General features: G+C 70.3%; 2 protein-coding genes across 2 annotated transcripts in view; both read left to right on the forward strand.

Moving 5' to 3' along the window:
* Positions 1 to 10,531, forward strand: part of LOC123370477 (complement factor B-like) — a 19,328-nt gene extending 8,797 nt beyond the window's left edge. Inside the window, exons 9-19 of the mRNA XM_045017087.1 lie at positions 885 to 1,004; positions 1,269 to 1,349; positions 2,757 to 2,897; positions 3,419 to 3,543; positions 3,631 to 3,754; positions 4,371 to 4,515; positions 5,049 to 5,134; positions 5,235 to 5,362; positions 8,739 to 8,826; positions 9,370 to 9,419; positions 10,359 to 10,531. Coding sequence (XP_044873022.1) covers positions 885 to 1,004; positions 1,269 to 1,349; positions 2,757 to 2,897; positions 3,419 to 3,543; positions 3,631 to 3,754; positions 4,371 to 4,515; positions 5,049 to 5,134; positions 5,235 to 5,362; positions 8,739 to 8,826; positions 9,370 to 9,419; positions 10,359 to 10,481 — 1,211 coding nt within the window. The 3' untranslated portion in view covers positions 10,482 to 10,531. The remainder of the gene's footprint in view (positions 1 to 884; positions 1,005 to 1,268; positions 1,350 to 2,756; positions 2,898 to 3,418; positions 3,544 to 3,630; positions 3,755 to 4,370; positions 4,516 to 5,048; positions 5,135 to 5,234; positions 5,363 to 8,738; positions 8,827 to 9,369; positions 9,420 to 10,358) is intronic.
* Positions 10,532 to 11,603: 1,072 nt separating this feature from the next.
* LOC123370028 (tumor necrosis factor receptor superfamily member 12A-like) lies at positions 11,604 to 15,475 on the forward strand. The gene is made up of 5 exons (XM_045016182.1): positions 11,604 to 11,755; positions 13,334 to 13,435; positions 13,929 to 14,060; positions 14,314 to 14,368; positions 14,958 to 15,475. Exons 1-4 carry the CDS (start codon positions 11,683 to 11,685, stop codon positions 14,364 to 14,366), a joined length of 360 nt encoding a protein of 119 aa, XP_044872117.1. The 5' UTR covers positions 11,604 to 11,682; the 3' UTR covers positions 14,367 to 14,368; positions 14,958 to 15,475.
* Positions 15,476 to 16,664: the final 1,189 nt, after the last annotated feature.

Consider the following 16,664-nt stretch of genomic DNA (forward strand, 5'->3'; position numbering starts at 1 on the left):
GAGTGATGCAGTTCCTGGGGTGTAGCTGTGTTGTGTGTTGTGGTGATGGGGTTGTTGTGTGTTCTGTTGTGTCATTTTGGTGGTGGAGTTGTCATTGTGTTGTTGCATCTTGTCATGTCTTGGTGATGAGGTTGTTGTGTGTTGGTTAGTTATGCTGTAGTAATGGGGTTATTGTGTTGTAGTCATGGGGGTTGATGTGTGTTGTGTTCTGTTGTGTTGTTAGGGTTGTGATGGTGTGGCAAGCTGTGTTTTGTCATCGTGTTTGTGCTGTTGGGATGACAGGATCATCCTTGTGTGTTGTTTTAGGTTGACAGTGTTGTCATTGTGTTATTGCATGTTGGGTTGAGTCATTTTCCTGTGGCGACAGGGATATTTGTATTGCGACAATGGTATTGTCATTGTGTGTTGTGTTCTGTTTAAAGGGTTATCACTGTGTGTTGTGATGTGGTGTTGTGGTGCCAGGGCTGTTGTGTGGTGACCGAGTTGTCATTGTGGTGCAGTGTTGTGTTGACGGGGATGTTGTGTTGGGGTGACAGGTTTGTCCTGGTATTGTTGGCATGTTGGGGTTGTTGTGTTGGGATGATGGGGTAGTGGTGTTGCTGTGTAGTGCTGTGTGAGAGGGTTGTTGTGTTGTGTTGTTAGGGTAACAGGTTTGTCCTGGTGACAGGGTGGTTGTTGTGTTGCTGGGTGGTGATGGCGTTGTCACTGCGCTGTTGTATAGTGTTGTGGAGGAGAGTTGTTTCATTGTGTTGTGGGGTTGGGCTGTGTGTTGTGGTGAACTGTTGTATGTTATGTTGCTGGAGGGTTATTACTGGATTGCTGGGGTGACAGGGTTGTGTGTGTTGTGGTGTTGTGGTGACGGGGGTGTCGTGTCCCACCCCCAGACAGCTTCACCCAGCGAGGCGCCAACCTGGGGGCCGCGTTGAGGCAGGTTCTGTCCCTGATCCAGACGGAGCCGCCGAAAACCAGCGCCAGGAAACACATCGTGGTTCTGATCACGAGTGGTGAGACAGACCCCCCCCCCCCATGGGGCAAATACCCCCCAGGGCAGACATTTGGGCTTAACACCCCCTTATACCTTCCTGCCTCTGGGGATCCCCCAAACCTCCCTGCCCGAGGACCCCCAGGGACCCCCATGCCCCCACAGCCCCCCTCCCTGGCACCCCCAGCCCCCCAAGGGCAGTGCACAGGGATAGGACCCCAGCCCAGCCCCCCCCCACCCCACTGTGGGGCATCTTGGCTCAGGTTCCTTCTTCCTGCCCCACCAGAGAGACACAATGTGGGGCTGGACCCAGCTGGGGTCTCAGCACAAATCCAGGCAGCCGTCCCCGACCCGGACCAGAACCTGGGTAAGTGGGCATGGTACCAGGGACTGGGGCAGGGGCCTGTCCCCTCCAGGGGGCGCTGGCTCCCCCCGGCCCCAGGGCAGGGCCTGGCTGGCTCAGGGGGGCAGGGAATGGGGCAGGGGCCTGTCCCCTCCAGGGGGCGCTGGCTCCCCCCGGCCCCAGGGCAGGGCCTGGCTGGCTCAGGGGGGCAGGGAATGGGGCAGGGGCCTGTCCCCTCCAGGGGGCGCTGGCTCCCCCCGGCCCCAGGGCAGGGCCTGGCTGGCTCAGGGGGCAGGGAATGGGGCAGGGGCCTGTCCCCTCCAGGGGGCGCTGGCTCCCCCCGGCCCCAGGGCAGGGCCTGGCTGGCTCAGGGGGCAGGGAATGGGGCAGGGGCCTGTCCCCTCCAGGGGGCGCCGGCTCCCCCCCCGGCCCCAGGGCAGGGCCTGGCTGGCTCAGGGGGCAGGGAATGGGGCAGGGGCCTGTCCCCTCCAGGGGGCGCTGGCTCCCCCCCAGCCCCAGAGCAGGGCCTGGCTGGCTCAGGGGGGCAGGGAATGGGGCAGGGGCCTGTCCCCTCCAGGGGGCGCTGGCTCCCCCCGGCCCCAGGGCAGGGCCTGGCTGGCTCAGGGGGCAGGGAATGGGGCAGGGGCCTGTCCCCTCTAGGGGGCGCTGGCTCCGATCCGGCCCCAGGGCAGGGCCTGGCTGGCTCAGGGGGCAGGGAATGGGGCAGGGGCCTGTCCCCTCCAGGGGGCGCTGGCTCCCCCCGGCCCCAGGGCAGGGCCTGGCTGGCTCAGGGGGCAGGGAATGGGGCAGGGGCCTGTCCCCTCCAGGGGGCGCTGGCTCCCCCCGGCCCCAGGGCAGGGCCTGGCTGGCTCAGGGGGCAGGGAATGGGGCAGGGGCCTGTCCCCTCCAGGGGGCGCTGGCTCCCCCCGGCCCCAGGGCAGGGCCTGGCTGGCTCAGGGGGGCAGGGAATGGGGCAGGGGCCTGTCCCCTCCAGGGGGCGCCGGCTCCCCCCCGGCCCCAGGGCAGGGCCTGGCTGGCTCAGGGGGGCAGGGAATGGGGCAGGGGCCTGTCCCCTCCAGGGGGCGCTGGCTCCCCCCGGCCCCAGGGCAGGGCCTGGCTGGCTCAGGGGGCAGGGAATGGGGCAGGGGCCTGTCCCCTCCAGGGGGCGCTGGCTCCCCCCGGCCCCAGGGCAGGGCCTGGCTGGCTCAGGGGGGCAGGGAATGGGGCAGGGGCCTGTCCCCTCCAGGGGGCGCCGGCTCCCCCCCGGCCCCAGGGCAGGGCCTGGCTGGCTCAGGGGGGCAGGGAATGGGGCAGGGGCCTGTCCCCTCCAGGGGGCGCTGGCTCCCCCCGGCCCCAGGGCAGGGCCTGGCTGGCTCAGGGGCGTGGGGCCTTGCCCCAGAGGACACTCCCTAGTGACCCCACCCACCCCAGATATCTTCGCGCTGGGGGTCGGCGGTGCCCACAAGGAGCAGATGGAGCGAATCGCCACGAAGAAGCCGGGAACCCAAAGATCCTTCTACCTGCAGAGCTACCGTGACCTGGGGGCCCTCACCCAGCTGCTGTGGGGCTTGGGTGAGTCGGGGGGGGCTCTGGCTCTGGCAGGGGAGTGGGGTAGAGCGGGGGGAGGGGGAGGCTGGACGCCAGGACTCCTGGGTTCTCTCCCCAGCTCTGGGAGGGGAGTGGGGGCTGGTGGGTAGAGCAGGGCGGCTGGGAGCCAGGACTCCTGGGTTCTCTCCCCGGCTCTGGGAGGGGAGTGGGGGGGTCAGAGCGGGGGAGGGCTGGGAGCCAGGACTCCTGGGTTCTAACCCCGGCACTGGTAGGGGAGTGGGGGGGTCAGAGCGCGGGGGGGGGGCTGGGAGCCAGGACTCCTGGGTTCTCTCCCCGGCTCTGGGAGGGGAGTGGGGGGGTCAGAGCGGGGGGGGGGGGCTGGGAGCCAGGACTCCTGGGTTCTCTCCCCAGCTCTGGGAGGGGAGTGGGGGGGTCAGAGCGGGGGAGGGCTGGGAGCCAGGACTCCTGGGTTCTCTCCCAGCCCGGGGAGGGGAGGGGGATCCCTGCAGCCCCCCCCCCCCCAGCCCCTGCCTCTGTGTCTCCAGACGAAGGTCTCGGCTGTGGGGTGCGGGGCGTGGGGCGCAGCCTGTCCATGGAACGGGTTTTCCGTGGGGAGCAGGCGGAGGAGAAGCAGTGGCCCTGGCAGGTGTATCTGAAGTTGAAAGACAAGGTAGGAAGCCCCCCCGATACCCTCCCCCCCCGGCCGCCCCATCTCCCCACCCCACTGAGCCTGCTTTCTCCCCCGCCCCTGCCCCAGCATCATTCCTACAGCGCGGGGGGCTCCATCGTGGCCCCCTCCTGGGTCCTGACCGCGGCTCACAACGTCTGGGACGCCGAGGCCGGGCGAGCCATGGCCCCGGACCAAGTCACTGCGGCTGTCGGTGAGCCCGCACTGGGGGCGCCGGGGCGGGGGGCTGGGCAGGGGGCGCTGTGCCATGGGGGGCAGGTGGGGGGCTGGGCAGGTGGCGCTGTGGCATGGGGGGCAGGTGGGGGGCTGGGCAGGGGGTGCCGTGCCAGGGGGGGCAGGTGGGGGGCTGGGCAGGTGGCGCTGTGGCATGGGGGGCAGGTGGGGGGCTGGGCAGGGGGCCCCATGCCACGGGTCTGCGCAGGGGGCGACGAGCCTGGGGGGGCAGGTGGGGGGGCTGGGCAGGGGGCACCGTGACATGGGGGCAGGTGGGGGGCTGGGCAGGGGGCGCCATGGCATGGGGGGCAGGTGGGGGGCTGGGCAGGGGGCACCATGCCAGGGGGCTGGGCAGGGGGCGCCGTGGCATGGGGGGCAGGTGGGGGGCTGGGCAGGGGGCGCCGTGGCATGGGGGGCAGGTGGGGGGCTGGGCAGGGGGCGCCGTGGCAGGGGGGGCAGGTGGGGGGCTGGGCAGGGGGCGCCGTGGCATGGGGGGCAGGTGGGGGGCTGGGCAGGGGGCACCATGCCAGGGGGGGCAGGTGGGGGGCTGGGCAGGGGGCGCCGTGGCCGGGACTGACACATGTCTGTGACCCCAGGGCTGACCACCACCCCCAAGCAGCCCCCAGGCCTCCGCGTGGGGCAAATCATCGTCCACGAGGGCTACAAAGGGCTTTTGAATTTTGACTTCGACATCGCACTGCTCAACCTCACCGAGCCTCTGGCCTTCACCCCCAAAATCCGGTGAGATGCCCACCGGACTCCTGGGTTCTCTCCCGGCTCTGGGAGGGGAGTGGGGGCTGGTGGTTAGAGCAGGGGGGGCTGGGAGCCAGGACTCCTGGGTTCTCTCCCGGCTCTGGGAGGGGAGTGGGGGCTGGTGGTTACAGCAGGGGGGGCTGGGAGCCAGGACTCCTGGGTTCTCTCCCCGGCTCTGGGAGGGGAGTGGGGGCTGGTGGGTCAGAGCGGGGGGGGCTGGGAGCCAGGACTCCTGGGTTCTCTCCCAGCTCTGGGAGGGGAGTGGGTGCTGGTGGGTCAGAGCACGGGGGGGCTGGGAGCCAGGACTCCTGGGTTCTCTCCCGGCTCTGGGAGGGGAGTGGGGGCTGGTGATTAGAGCAGGGGGGGCTGGGAGCCAGGACTCCTGGGTTCTCTCCCCGGCTCTGGGAGGGGAGTGGGAGCTGGTGGGTCAGAGCAGGGGGGGGCTGGGAGCCAGGACTCCTGGGTTCTCTCCCCGGCTCTGGGAGGGGAGCAGGGTCTGACTCCCTGCGGTGCCGTCCCAGGCCCGTCTGTCTCCCCTGCAGCGCGGAGATGAGGCGCATCCTGGACCTGCCGGCGGCCGGCTGGGAGGAGACGTGCACGTACCAAGGTGAGGAGGGGAGGCTGCGGGTGGCAGTGGGGAAGGAAGCCTGGGGTCAGCCGGGGGGAGCGGGGCCGCCCTGTGCCCCCTGACCTGTGGCTCCCCCCAGGCCGGATCCTGACGGGGCACGGCGGGGATGAGGAGGAGAGAGAAATCCGGGGCATCATCACCGGCTGGGGGAAGATCGGGAACCGGGCAACCAGTAAGGTGCTGCAGCAGGCCGAGGTGGTGATACAGGTACGGGCGGCACCCCGGGGGCAGCACCCAGCACGGGCGGCAGGGGGCATAAGCACAGAGCAGGGCCCGTCCCCGCCAGCAGGGGGCAGCAGGACACACACACACACAGCAGGGCCCGTCCCCGCCAGCAGGGGGCAGCAGGACACACACAGAGCAGGGCCCGTCCCCGCCAGCGGGGGGCAGCGGGACACACACACACACAGCAGGGCCCGTCCCCGCCAGCAGGGGGCAGCAGGACACACACACACACACAGCAGGGCCCGTCCCCGCCAGCAGGGGGCAGCGGGACACACACAGAGCAGGGCCCGTCCCCGCCAGCAGGGGGCAGCAGGACACACACAGAGCAGGGCCCGTCCCCGCCAGCGGGGGGCAGCAGGACACACACAGAGCAGGGCCCGTCCCCGCCAGCAGTGGGCAGCCAGGACACACACAGAGCAGGGCCCGTCCCCGCCAGCAGGGGGCAGCAGGACACAGACAGAGCAGGGCCCGTCCCCGCCAGCAGGGGGCCGCCAGGACACACACACAGAGCAGGGCCCGTCCCCGCCAGCAGGGGGCAGCGGGACACACACAGAGCAGGGCCCGTCCCCGCCAGCAGGGGGCAGCGGGACACACACAGAGCAGGGCCCATCCCCGCCAGCAGGGGGCAGCCAGGACACACACAGAGCAGGGCCCGTCCCCGCCAGCAGGGGGCAGCAGGACACACACACAGCAGGGCCCGTCCCCGCCAGCAGGGGGCAGCCAGGACACACACAGAGCAGGGCCCGTCCCCGCCAGCAGGGGGCAGCAGGACACACACACAGCAGGGCCCGTCCCCGCCAGCGGGGGGCAGCAGGACACACACAGAGCAGGGCCCGTCCCCGCCAGCAGGGGGCAGCAGGACACACACAGAGCAGGGCCCGTCCCCGCCAGCAGGGGGCAGCAGGACACACACACAGAGCAGGGCCCGTCCCCGCCAGCAGGGGGCAGCAGGACACAGACAGAGCAGGGCCCGTCCCCGCCAGCAGGGGGCAGCCAGGACACACACACAGAGCAGGGCCCGTCCCCGCCAGCAGGGGGCAGCAGGACACACACACAGGGCAGGGCCCGTCCCCGCCAGCAGGGGGCAGCAGGACACACACACAGCAGGGCCCGTCCCCGCCAGCGGGGGGCAGCAGGACACACACAGAGCAGGGCCCGTCCCCGCCAGCAGGGGGCAGCAGGACACACACAGAGCAGGGCCCGTCCCCGCCAGCAGGGGGCAGCAGGACACACACACAGAGCAGGGCCCGTCCCCGCCAGCAGGGGGCAGCAGGACACACACAGAGCAGGGCCCGTCCCCGCCAGCAGGGGGCAGCCAGGACACACACACAGAGCAGGGCCCGTCCCCGCCAGCAGGGGGCAGCAGGACACACACACAGAGCAGGGCCCGTCCCCGCCAGCAGGGGGCAGCAGGACACACACACAGCAGGGCCCGTCCCCGCCAGCAGGGGGCAGCAGGACACACACACAGGGCAGGGCCCGTCCCCGCCAGCAGGGGGCAGCGGGACACGCACAGGGCAGGGCCCGTCCCCGCCAGCAGGGGGCAGCAGGACACGCACAGAGCAGGGCCCGTCCCCGCCAGCAGGGGGCAGCAGGACACACACAGAGCAGGGCCCGTCCCCGCCAGCAGGGGGCAGCAGGACACGCACAGAGCAGGGCCCGTCCCCGCCAGCAGGGGGCAGCAGGACACACACACACAGCAGGGCCCGTCCCCGCCAGCAGGGGGCAGCAGGACACACACAGAGCAGGGCCCGTCCCCGCCAGCAGGGGGCAGCAGGACACACACACAGCAGGGCCCGTCCCCGCCAGCAGGGGGCAGCAGGACACACACAGGGCAGGGCCCGTCCCCGCCAGCAGGGGGCAGCAGGACACACACAGGGCAGGGCCCGTCCCCGCCAGCAGGGGGCAGCGGGACACACACACAGCAGGGCCCGTCCCCGCCAGCAGGGGGCAGCAGGACACACACAGCGCAGGGCCCGTCCCCGCCAGCAGGGGGCAGCGGGACACGCACACAGCAGGGCCCGTCCCCGCCAGCAGGGGGCAGCGGGACACTCACACAGCAGGGCCCGTCCCCGCCAGCAGGGGGCAGCGGGACACGCACACAGCAGGGCCCGTCCCCGCCAGCAGGGGGCAGCGGGACACGCACACAGCAGGGCCCGTCCCCGCCAGCAGGGGGCAGCGGGACACACACACAGCAGGGCCCGTCCCCGCCAGCAGGGGGCAGCGGGACACGCACAGGGCAGGGCCCGTCCCCGCCAGCAGGGGGCAGCGGGACACGCACAGGGCAGGGCCCGTCCCCGCCAGCAGGGGGCAGCGGGACACACACAGGGCAGGGCCCGTCCCCGCCAGCAGGGGGCAGCGGGACACGCACACAGCAGGGTCCGTCCCCGCCAGCAGGGGGCAGCGGGACACACACAGGGCAGGGCCCGTCCCCGCCAGCAGGGGGCAGCGGGACACACACAGGGCAGGGCCCGTCCCCGCCAGCAGGGGGCAGCGGGACACACACAGAGCAGGGCCCGTCCCCGCCAGCAGGGGGCAGCGGGACACACACAGGGCAGGGCCCGTCCCCGCCAGCAGGGGGCAGCGGGACACACACACAGAGCAGGGCCCATCCCCGCCAGCAGGGGGCAGCGGGACACACACACAGAGCAGGGCCCGTCCCCGCCAGCAGGGGGCAGCGGGACACACACAGAGCAGGGCCCGTCCCCGCCAGCAGGGGGCAGCGGGACACACACAGAGCAGGGCCCGTCCCCGCCAGCAGGGGGCAGCAGGACACACACACAGAGCAGGGCCCGTCCCCGCCAGCAGGGGGCAGCGGGACACACACAGGGCAGGGCCCGTCCCCGCCAGCAGGGGGCAGCGGGACACACACAGAGCAGGGCCCGTCCCCGCCAGCAGGGGGCAGCAGGACACACACAGAGCAGGGCCCGTCCCCGCCAGCAGGGGGCAGCAGGACACACACACAGAGCAGGGCCCGTCCCCGCCAGCAGGGGGCAGCGGGACACGCACACAGCAGGGCCCGTCCCCGCCAGCAGGGGGCAGCAGGACACACACAGAGCAGGGCCCGTCCCCGCCAGCAGGGGGCAGCGGGACACACACAGGGCAGGGCCCATCCCCGCCACCAGGGGGCAGCAGGACACACACAGAGCAGGGCCCGTCCCCGCCAGCAGGGGGCAGCGGGACACGCACAGGGCAGGGCCCATCCCCGCCACCAGGGGGCAGCGGGACACACACAGAGCAGGGCCCGTCCCCGCCAGCAGGGGGCAGCGGGACACACACAGAGCAGGGCCCGTCCCACACCCTGGTGGGGGTGGGGTCTGTTAACCCCTCACTCCCCAGCTCCCCTGTCTGGTTGCAGAGCCGCCCACACTGCCAGGAGAAACTGAAAAATTTCACCTCCAACATGTTTTGTGCCGTCGGAGAGAAGGGTCAAGATGCCTGCGGGGGTGAGTGTCCCCCCCCCCCGGTCCGCCCCAAACCCCCTGCAGCCCGGGCCCTCCACTCCTCTCCCCCTCCATTCATCCTTCCCTCCAGTCATCTGCCGCCAGCCCTGCGTTCACACTGCAGCCTTGTGTTCATTCCCTCCTCATTCCTCCGTCCGCCCACTGCTTCCTTCCCTCCTTCCTTTCCTCGCCGCCTCCCCGTCATTCGCTTTCCTTTCTACAGTCATCGATTCGGCCCTGTTCCTTCTCTCTTCCAGGCTTCGCTCCTTCCCTCTGCTCCGGATTCACCCCCGCGTGACTCCGGCAGTTCCGCAGGCGCCCCCCACGCGGGACCGGCTTCCTTCACGCGTTCATTCCTCGAGTCCTTCCTTCGCTCCGGCCTGGATTCCTCGCTTCTCTAATTCCTTCCTTCATTTCCCTGACTCATTCCTTCCTTCCTTGATTCCTGCGGCCATTCATTCCCGCTCCTGTTTCTTCATCCCCCCCCACCCCACCCCCAGCTCCCGCCCCCAGGATTTCAACCCTCGTCTCCCTTCCTCCCCCCAGGTGACTCCGGGGGACCCTTCGTAGTGAAGCGAAACCAGCGCTGGATACAGGTGAGACGCTCCCAGACCGACGGACCCTCCCGGGGATGGGCCGACAGACACGGGAGAGGGCGGGAGACCGGACTGAGCCCCCCCGCCCCCAATACCACCCTGCTCTCAGGAGTGTGGACACAACAGGACGATATAATGTAATACAAACATTCACCACCAGAGGGCGATGAAAGACCTTCCAAAAGCAGTGAGGGGCCTGGCTAGTGAGAGCCCGGGGCTGGCAGTGAGGGGCACCGGCAGGGCTGGGGGGGGGCAGGGCTGGGGGGGGCTGCGGGTCGGGAGTGAGGGGCACCGGCAGAGCTGGGGGAACAGGGCAGGGCTGGCAGGGGCTGCGGGTCGGGAGTGAGGGGCACCGGCAGAGCTGGGCTGGCAGGGGCTGCGGGTCGGGAGTGAGGGGCACCGGCAGGGCAGGGCTGGCAGGGGCTGCGGGGCGGGAGTGAGGGGCACCGGCAGGGCTGGGCTGGCAGGGGCTGCGGGTCGGGAGTGAGGGGCACCGGCAGGGCGGGGCTGGCAGGGGGCTACGGGTTGGGAGTGAGGGGCACCAGCAGGGCAGGGCTGGCAGGGGGCTGCGGGTCGGGAGTGAGGGGCACTGGCAGGGCTGGGGGGGCAGGGCTGGGCTGGCAGGGGCTGCGGGTCGGGAGTGAGGGGCACCGGCGGGGCTGGGGGGGCAGCGCTGGCAGGGGCCGGGGGTCGGGAGTGAGGGGCACCGGCAGGGCTGGGGGGGGCTGCAGGTCGGGAGTGAGGGGCACCGGCAGGGCTGGGGGGGGCTGCGGGTCGGGAGTGAGGGGCACCAGCAGGGCTGGCAGGGGCTGCGGGTCGGGAGTGAGGGGCACCGGCAGGGCTGGGCTGGGGGGGCTGCGGGTCGGGAGTGAGGGGCACTGGCAGGGCTGGGGGGGCTGCGGGTCGGGACTGAGGGGCCCCCTCGCTCTATCCCCGCAGGTTGGCATCGTGAGCCATGGTTCCACCCAGAAGTGCGATGGCACCAGCCTAGGAGTCTACACGAGCGTCCCGCAGCTCATGGGCTGGATCAGGAAGAAGGTCCCGGAGCTGGGATTCGAGTGACTCTCCCCCGCCGCCCCAGCACACTCCCCCGCCGGCCCGGCCCGGCCCGGGCCCCCTCCCCCCGACCCGCGCTGCCCCCCCCCCCCCCCCCCCAGCCGGCCACGCTAGAACCCAGGCGTCCGAGCCCGGGACAGCCGGGCCCCCGGCGCCTCACGGGCTTTGTGCCTGGAAACAATAAAGCTCGTGGATCTTTGAAACCATGTTGCCTCCTGTCCTGACTTAAAGTGGTGTCTCCCCTCCCCTCCCAGAGAACCCAGGAGTCCTGGCTCCCAGCCCCCCTGCTCTCACCCACCAGCCCCCACTCCCCTCCCAGAGCTGGGGAGAGAACCCAGGAGTCCTGGCTCCCAGCCCCCCCTGCTCTAACCACCAGCCCCCACTCCCCTCCCAGAGAACCCAGGAGTCCTGGCTCCCAGCCCCCGCTCCCCTCCCTCAGCCAGGAGAACCCAGGAGTCCGGGCTCCCAGCCCCCCCTGCTCTAACCACCAGCCCCCACTCCCCTCCCAGAGAACCCAGGAGTCCTGGCTCCCAGCCCCCCGGCTCTCACCCACCAGCCCCCACTCCCCTCCCAGAGCCGGGAGAGAACCCAGGAGTCCTGGCTCCCAGCCCCCGCTCCCCTCCCAGAGAACCCAGGAGTCCTGGCTCCCAGCCCCCCTGCTCTCACCCACCAGCCCCCACTCCCCTCCCAGAGAACCCAGGAGTCCTGGCTCCCAGCCCCCGCTCCCCTCCCTCAGCCAGGAGAACCCAGGAGTCCTGGCTCCAAGCCCCCGCTCCCCTCCCTCAGCCAGGAGAACCCAGGAGTCCTGGCTCCCAGCCCCCGCTCCCCTCCCTCAGCCAGGAGAACCCAGGAGTCCTGGCTCCCAGCCCCCGCTCCCCTCCCTCAGCCAGGAGAACCCAGGAGTCCTGGCTCCCAGCCCCCGCTCCCCTCCCTCAGCCAGGAGAACCCAGGAGTCCGGGCTCCCAGCCCCCGCTCCCCTCCCTCACCCAGGAGAACCCAGGAGTCCTGGCTCCCAGCCCCCGCTCCCCTCCCTCAGCCAGGAGAACCCAGGAGTCCGGGCTCCCCGCCCCGCCCCGCCCCGCTCCTTGCCGGGACCGGATCTGCGGGGGCGTCTCTCCGGCCGCCGGGGAAAGTTGGGAGTTTGGGGCGTTGAGTCACCGGCTCAGAGCCCGCTCGGGACAGGAGCCGCCGGGACCCGGAGCCAGCGATGGAGACTCGGGGGGGCCTCGCCGTGGTGCTGCTGGTGCTGCTGGGGGGCGCCCGGGGCGAGCCGGCCGCAGGTGAGGGGGGCCCGGCCCGGGGGGCTGCGGGGGCGCTTTGCCGCTGGGCCGGGAGGTGCGGCTGGTGCCGGGGCTGCCTGGGGGGGCGGGAGGGCTAAGTGGTTCGGGGGGGGCGGCGTGTGTCTGTGGGGGGCTGGCTGCGGGGGGGGCTGGTTCCGGGGTGGGGCTGGCTGGGGGGGCTGAGTGGTTCGGGGGGGCGGCATGTGGGGGGGGGCTGCCGGGGGGTGTCTGGTTCCGGGGGGGGGGCGCGGGGTGTGTGGGGGGCTGCCGGGGGGTGTCTGGTTCCGGGGGGGGGCGCGGGGTGTGTGGGGGGCTGCCGGGGGGGGGGGGAGCTGGCGGGGGGGGGGGGCTGGTTTGATGTTGCGGTGCCGGGGGGGTTAGCCCCGCCCGTTCCTTTCTATGAATGGGACCGTGTGGCCACGCCCCCTCCCCGCCTCCCCATTGGCTGCCGGCGCTGGGGGGGGCGCTGGGGGTTCAGGGAGCAGAACTCGAGGCACCGCCCCCCCATCTCCCTTCCAGGAGGCGGGGCCTAGGGGAGGGGAGGGGCGGGGCCTGGGGACCCCCCCTTCCCTGCAGCCCCCACGTGCGCGGCGGGGGCGGGGCCGGTGATTTCATTCATGGGATATGCCGGCGGGGGGGGGCGGGGGTGAGTCACCGGGCTCGTGATGTGACGTCACAGGGGGCGGGGCTGATGAGCAATGCTGGATTGTCCAGTGGGGGGGAGCTGCCCCCAGCCCCCCCCCAACGCGCCCCCCCGAAAAATACTGCCCCTTGCACCCCCCCATCCGCCACGGCCGCCCAGACCCCCGGGATCCGCTGCCCCAACCCCCCAGAACAATCCCCCCAAATCCCCCAGACCCCGCCGTGCACCCCAAGATCGGACCCCCCAGGTCTACAAAGCTCTCCGCCCCCCAGCTCCGAGCCCCTCCCCTCAGTGTCTGCCCCATGAGCCCCTCCCCTCCCTGAAGGTGACCTGACCAGAAGACCCCCCCAGCTCTGCCGGTGCCCCTCACTCCCGACCCGCAGCCCCTGCCAGCCCACCCCTGCCCCCCCCCAGCTCTGCCGGTGCCCCTCACTCCCGACCCGCAGCCCCTGCCAGCCCAGCCCTGCCCCCCCCCAGCTCTGCCGGTGCCCCTCACTCCCGACCCGCAGCCCCTGCCAGCCCAACCCTGCCCCCCTCAGCTCTGCCGGTGCCCCTCACTCCCGACCCACAGCCCCTGCCAGCCCAGCCCTGGGCTCCCCCAGCTCTGCCGGTGCCCCTCACTCCCGACCCGCAGCCCCTGCCAGCCCAGCCCTGGGCTCCCCCAGCTCTGCCGGTGCCCCTCACTCCCGACCCGCAACCCCCTGCCAGCCCAGCCCTGCCCCCACCCCAGCCCTGCTAACCTGGCACCAGGGTTGGGTTTCGGGGTGAAATGTGACCCCGGCTCCATCTGCCCCTGACGTTCACCAGCTGGAAATAGGCCCCTCGTCATGGGGGGGAGTCAGAGCCCGGGGGGGGGGTCAGGGGGCGTCGAAGTTACAGGTTTCTCCCTTAACTTCGTTTTCTCTCTTTTCTCCTTCCGTCCCCCCCCCCACCAGGTCCCTCCTGCCCGGGGGGCCAGTCGTGGAGCCCCGACCTGGACAAGTGCATGGACTGCACCATCTGCCTCCACCGCACCAAGAACGACTTCTGCGCCACATGTACGTCCCCCCCCACACACCCACAATGCACTGGGGGGGTCTGGGGGGTGGACGGAGGCAGGAGGGGGCGTCAGGGTGTGGGGCTGAGTGCAGGGGGATTCTTGGGGAGGATCTGGGGGGTGGACGGAGGCAGGAGGGGGCGTCAGGGTGTGGGGCTGAGTGCAGGGGATTCTTGGGGAGGATCTGGGGGGTGGACGGAGGCAGGAGGGGGCGTCAGGGTGTGGGGCTGAGTGCAGGGGGATTCTTGGGGAGGATCTGGGGGGTGGACGGAGGCAGGAGGGGGCGTCAGGGTGTGGGGCTGAGTGCAGGGGGATTCCTGGGGAGGATCTGGGGGGTGGACGGAGGCAGGAGGGGGCGTCAGGGTGTGGGGCTGAGTGCAGGGGATTCTTGGGGAGGATCTGGGGGGTGGCCGCTCTGGGGTGACTCGAGGGCCAGTGGGGGTTCTGGGATGCCCCTCCCCCCGTTAACCCAGCCCTCTCCTCTCTGCCCCCAGGTGGCGAGCCCCAGCCCCAGGACTCCCGGCTGTGGCTGGCTGTGGGGGGCGCCGTGGGGGGAGTCGCTGTGCTCGGCCTGGTGGGGGGGGCACTGCTATGGGCCCGCTGCCGCAAGAGGGAGAAATTCACCAGTGAGTGACCCGCCCCCCGGAATCCCAGAATCACCTTGGGCCCCAACCTCCCTGAACCCCCACATCTGCCCCATCCCCCACCCCCAGATCTTCCGCTCCCCAAATCCCAGACCCAGCCCCCCTCTCTCCACCTGCCCCCATCATCCTGATTCTGCCCATGGGCCCCCCAAACTTCCCCCCATTTCTCCCCCCCCACCCTCCCCAGACTCCCCCCCACGTCCCCCCAGTAACTGTCCTGGCGTCTCCTTTCCAGCCCCCATAGAAGAGACTGGAGGCCACTCGGGCGAAGAGTCGCTGATAGATTGATGGTAAGAGACATCCATGGTGCCCCGCACTCCCGACCCGCAGCCCCTACCAGCCCAGCCCCCCCCAGCCCTGCCAGTGCCCCTCACTCCCGACCCGCAGCCCCTGCCAGCCCAGCCCTGCCCCCCCCAGCCCTGCCAGTGCCCCTCACTCCCGACCCGCAGCCCCTGCCAGCCCAGCTCCCCCCCCAGCCCTGCCAGTGCCCCTCACTCCCAACCCACAGCCCCAGCCAGCCCAGCTCCCCCCCCGCCCCCAGCTCTGCTGGTGCCCCTCACTCCCGACCCGCAGCCCCTGCCAGCCCTGCCCGGCCCCCCCCCGCCTGCCCTGCCGGTGCCCCTCACTCCCGACCCGCAGCCGCTGCCAGCCCAGCCCTGCCCCCCCCCAGCTCTGCCGGTGCCCCTCACTCCCGACCCGCAGCCCCTGCCAGCCCAGCCCTGCCCCCCTCAGCTCTGCCGGTGCCCCTCACTCCCGACCCGCAGCCCCTGCCAGCCCAGCCCTGCCCCCCCAGCCCTGCCGGTGCCCCTCACTCCCGACCCGCAGCCCCTGCCAGCCCAGCTGTGAGGTTGGTTTATTCGTTGGTTCTCTCTCTGGCAGGTGACTCTGGTCTGGGCAGCCGTGGGGCGGAATTGGAGACATTAACCCTTGGATCGCCGCAGGAGCCCCAGCCGCAGCCTTTGACCAGCGTCCCCCCGAACCCTGATTTTCACCACTCCCCAGAAGGACTCTTGGAAGCGGGGGGGGGGGGATGTTCTATTTTGCACAGATTCGGGGGCTGCTGGAGACCCCCAAACCTTCCCCTCACACATCATGTTTCTAGAAAAAATTGGGGGGTGTCTGCTTGAAATACTCCCCCCGGCCCTGAGATGGGGGCTGGGGTTTTCCCCAATGCCCCATATTGGGGCCTCTCCGGCAGCATTACAAATTTGCACTTCCCTGGCTTAGGAAGGGGGGATCTCACATTACAGGGGATCCTCCCTGTGACCCTAAACCTCAGCTCTTGGGCTGCTGTAGAGGAATGTGGGGTCCCTTTGGGAGCACCCCAGGGGGAGACTTGGGGTCCGCTAGAGGCCGTCTAGGGTCTCTTTAAAACTTGTGTAGAACTGGCCCCCCCAGATCGCCCCCCAAAATCAGACACGCTCTATTCCAGGCACAATAACACCGAGGAACTTTTTAACCTCAGGGTGGGGGGGAATCAACGAATGGTACCTCAAAACCTGGGGGGGCACAAATCCAAAGGGGTCAGTATTGCGGGGGGGGGGTATTTACCCCCTCCAGTCTATTCCCCCAGCCCCTCCAGTCCCCCCCCCCAGCATCCTCCTTTTCCCCAGCCCCAGAAATACCAGCCTGTGGCCTGGGACGTGAGTGAATTATCTGTATATAGGGACAGTGTAACTGCTGGAGAACAGTTACATTCCTAAAGCGGGGGCTGGGAGCCCGGACTCCTGGGTTCTCTCCCCAGCTCTGGGAGGGGGGTGATGTCTAGTGGTTAGAGCAGGGGGGCTGGGAGCCAGGACTCCTGGGTTCTCTCCCCGGCGCTGGGAGGGGAGTGGGGGCTGGTGGGTCAGAGCAGGGGGGGCTGGGAGCCAGGACTCCTGGGTTCTCTCCCCGGTTCTGGGAGGGGGTGATGTCTAGTGGTTAGAGCGGGGGGGCTGGGAGCCCGGACTCCTGGGTTCTCTCCCCGGCTCTGGGAGGGGGTGATGTCTAGTGGTTAGAGCGGGGGGGCTGGGAGCCCGGACTCCTGGGTTCTCTCCCCGGCTCGGGGAGGGGAGTGGGGGCTGGTGGTTAGAGCAGGGGGGCTGGGAGCCAGGACTCCTGGGTTCTCTCCCCGGCTCTGGGAGGGCTGTCTCCCGGGGGCTTGGGTCCTTCTCTAGCTCTGAATAAGTCCCTGCTGTGTTCCATGAGCTGCTTCACGGGTGGCAGGGCCACCAACGTGACAGGGTTGGAGGTGCCATTTTTGGGGCATCCACCTACATTCCCAGCCGCCCCCCCCCCGCCCCATGTGTCTATTTATGTCGTTGACACTAACCGTGTTTCACGTGCGGCTTGAGTAAGAAACCACCGAAGGATTCGCACTTCGCGGTTTCAGGAGAATTACAATAAAATTTTAATTTTGAAACTGACCGTTGAGCTTGGAAGTGGCTTGGAGCCGGCGCCCCCCAGAGGGGCAGAGCCCCGTGTCCCCTCCCTGGGGGCGGGGGGGGGCTTGTCTCTGCCCCTCCATTTCTCACCCCTTCGTTCCCTCCTTCCCGGCTCCTTCCCACTCGGTCCCTTTCTCTCCGGGGCTCCCCCCTGGTCCCGTCC

The sequence above is a fragment of the Mauremys mutica genome, chromosome 4 (assembly GCF_020497125.1).
Source record: "Mauremys mutica isolate MM-2020 ecotype Southern chromosome 4, ASM2049712v1, whole genome shotgun sequence".
Taxonomy (NCBI): domain Eukaryota; kingdom Metazoa; phylum Chordata; order Testudines; family Geoemydidae; genus Mauremys; species Mauremys mutica.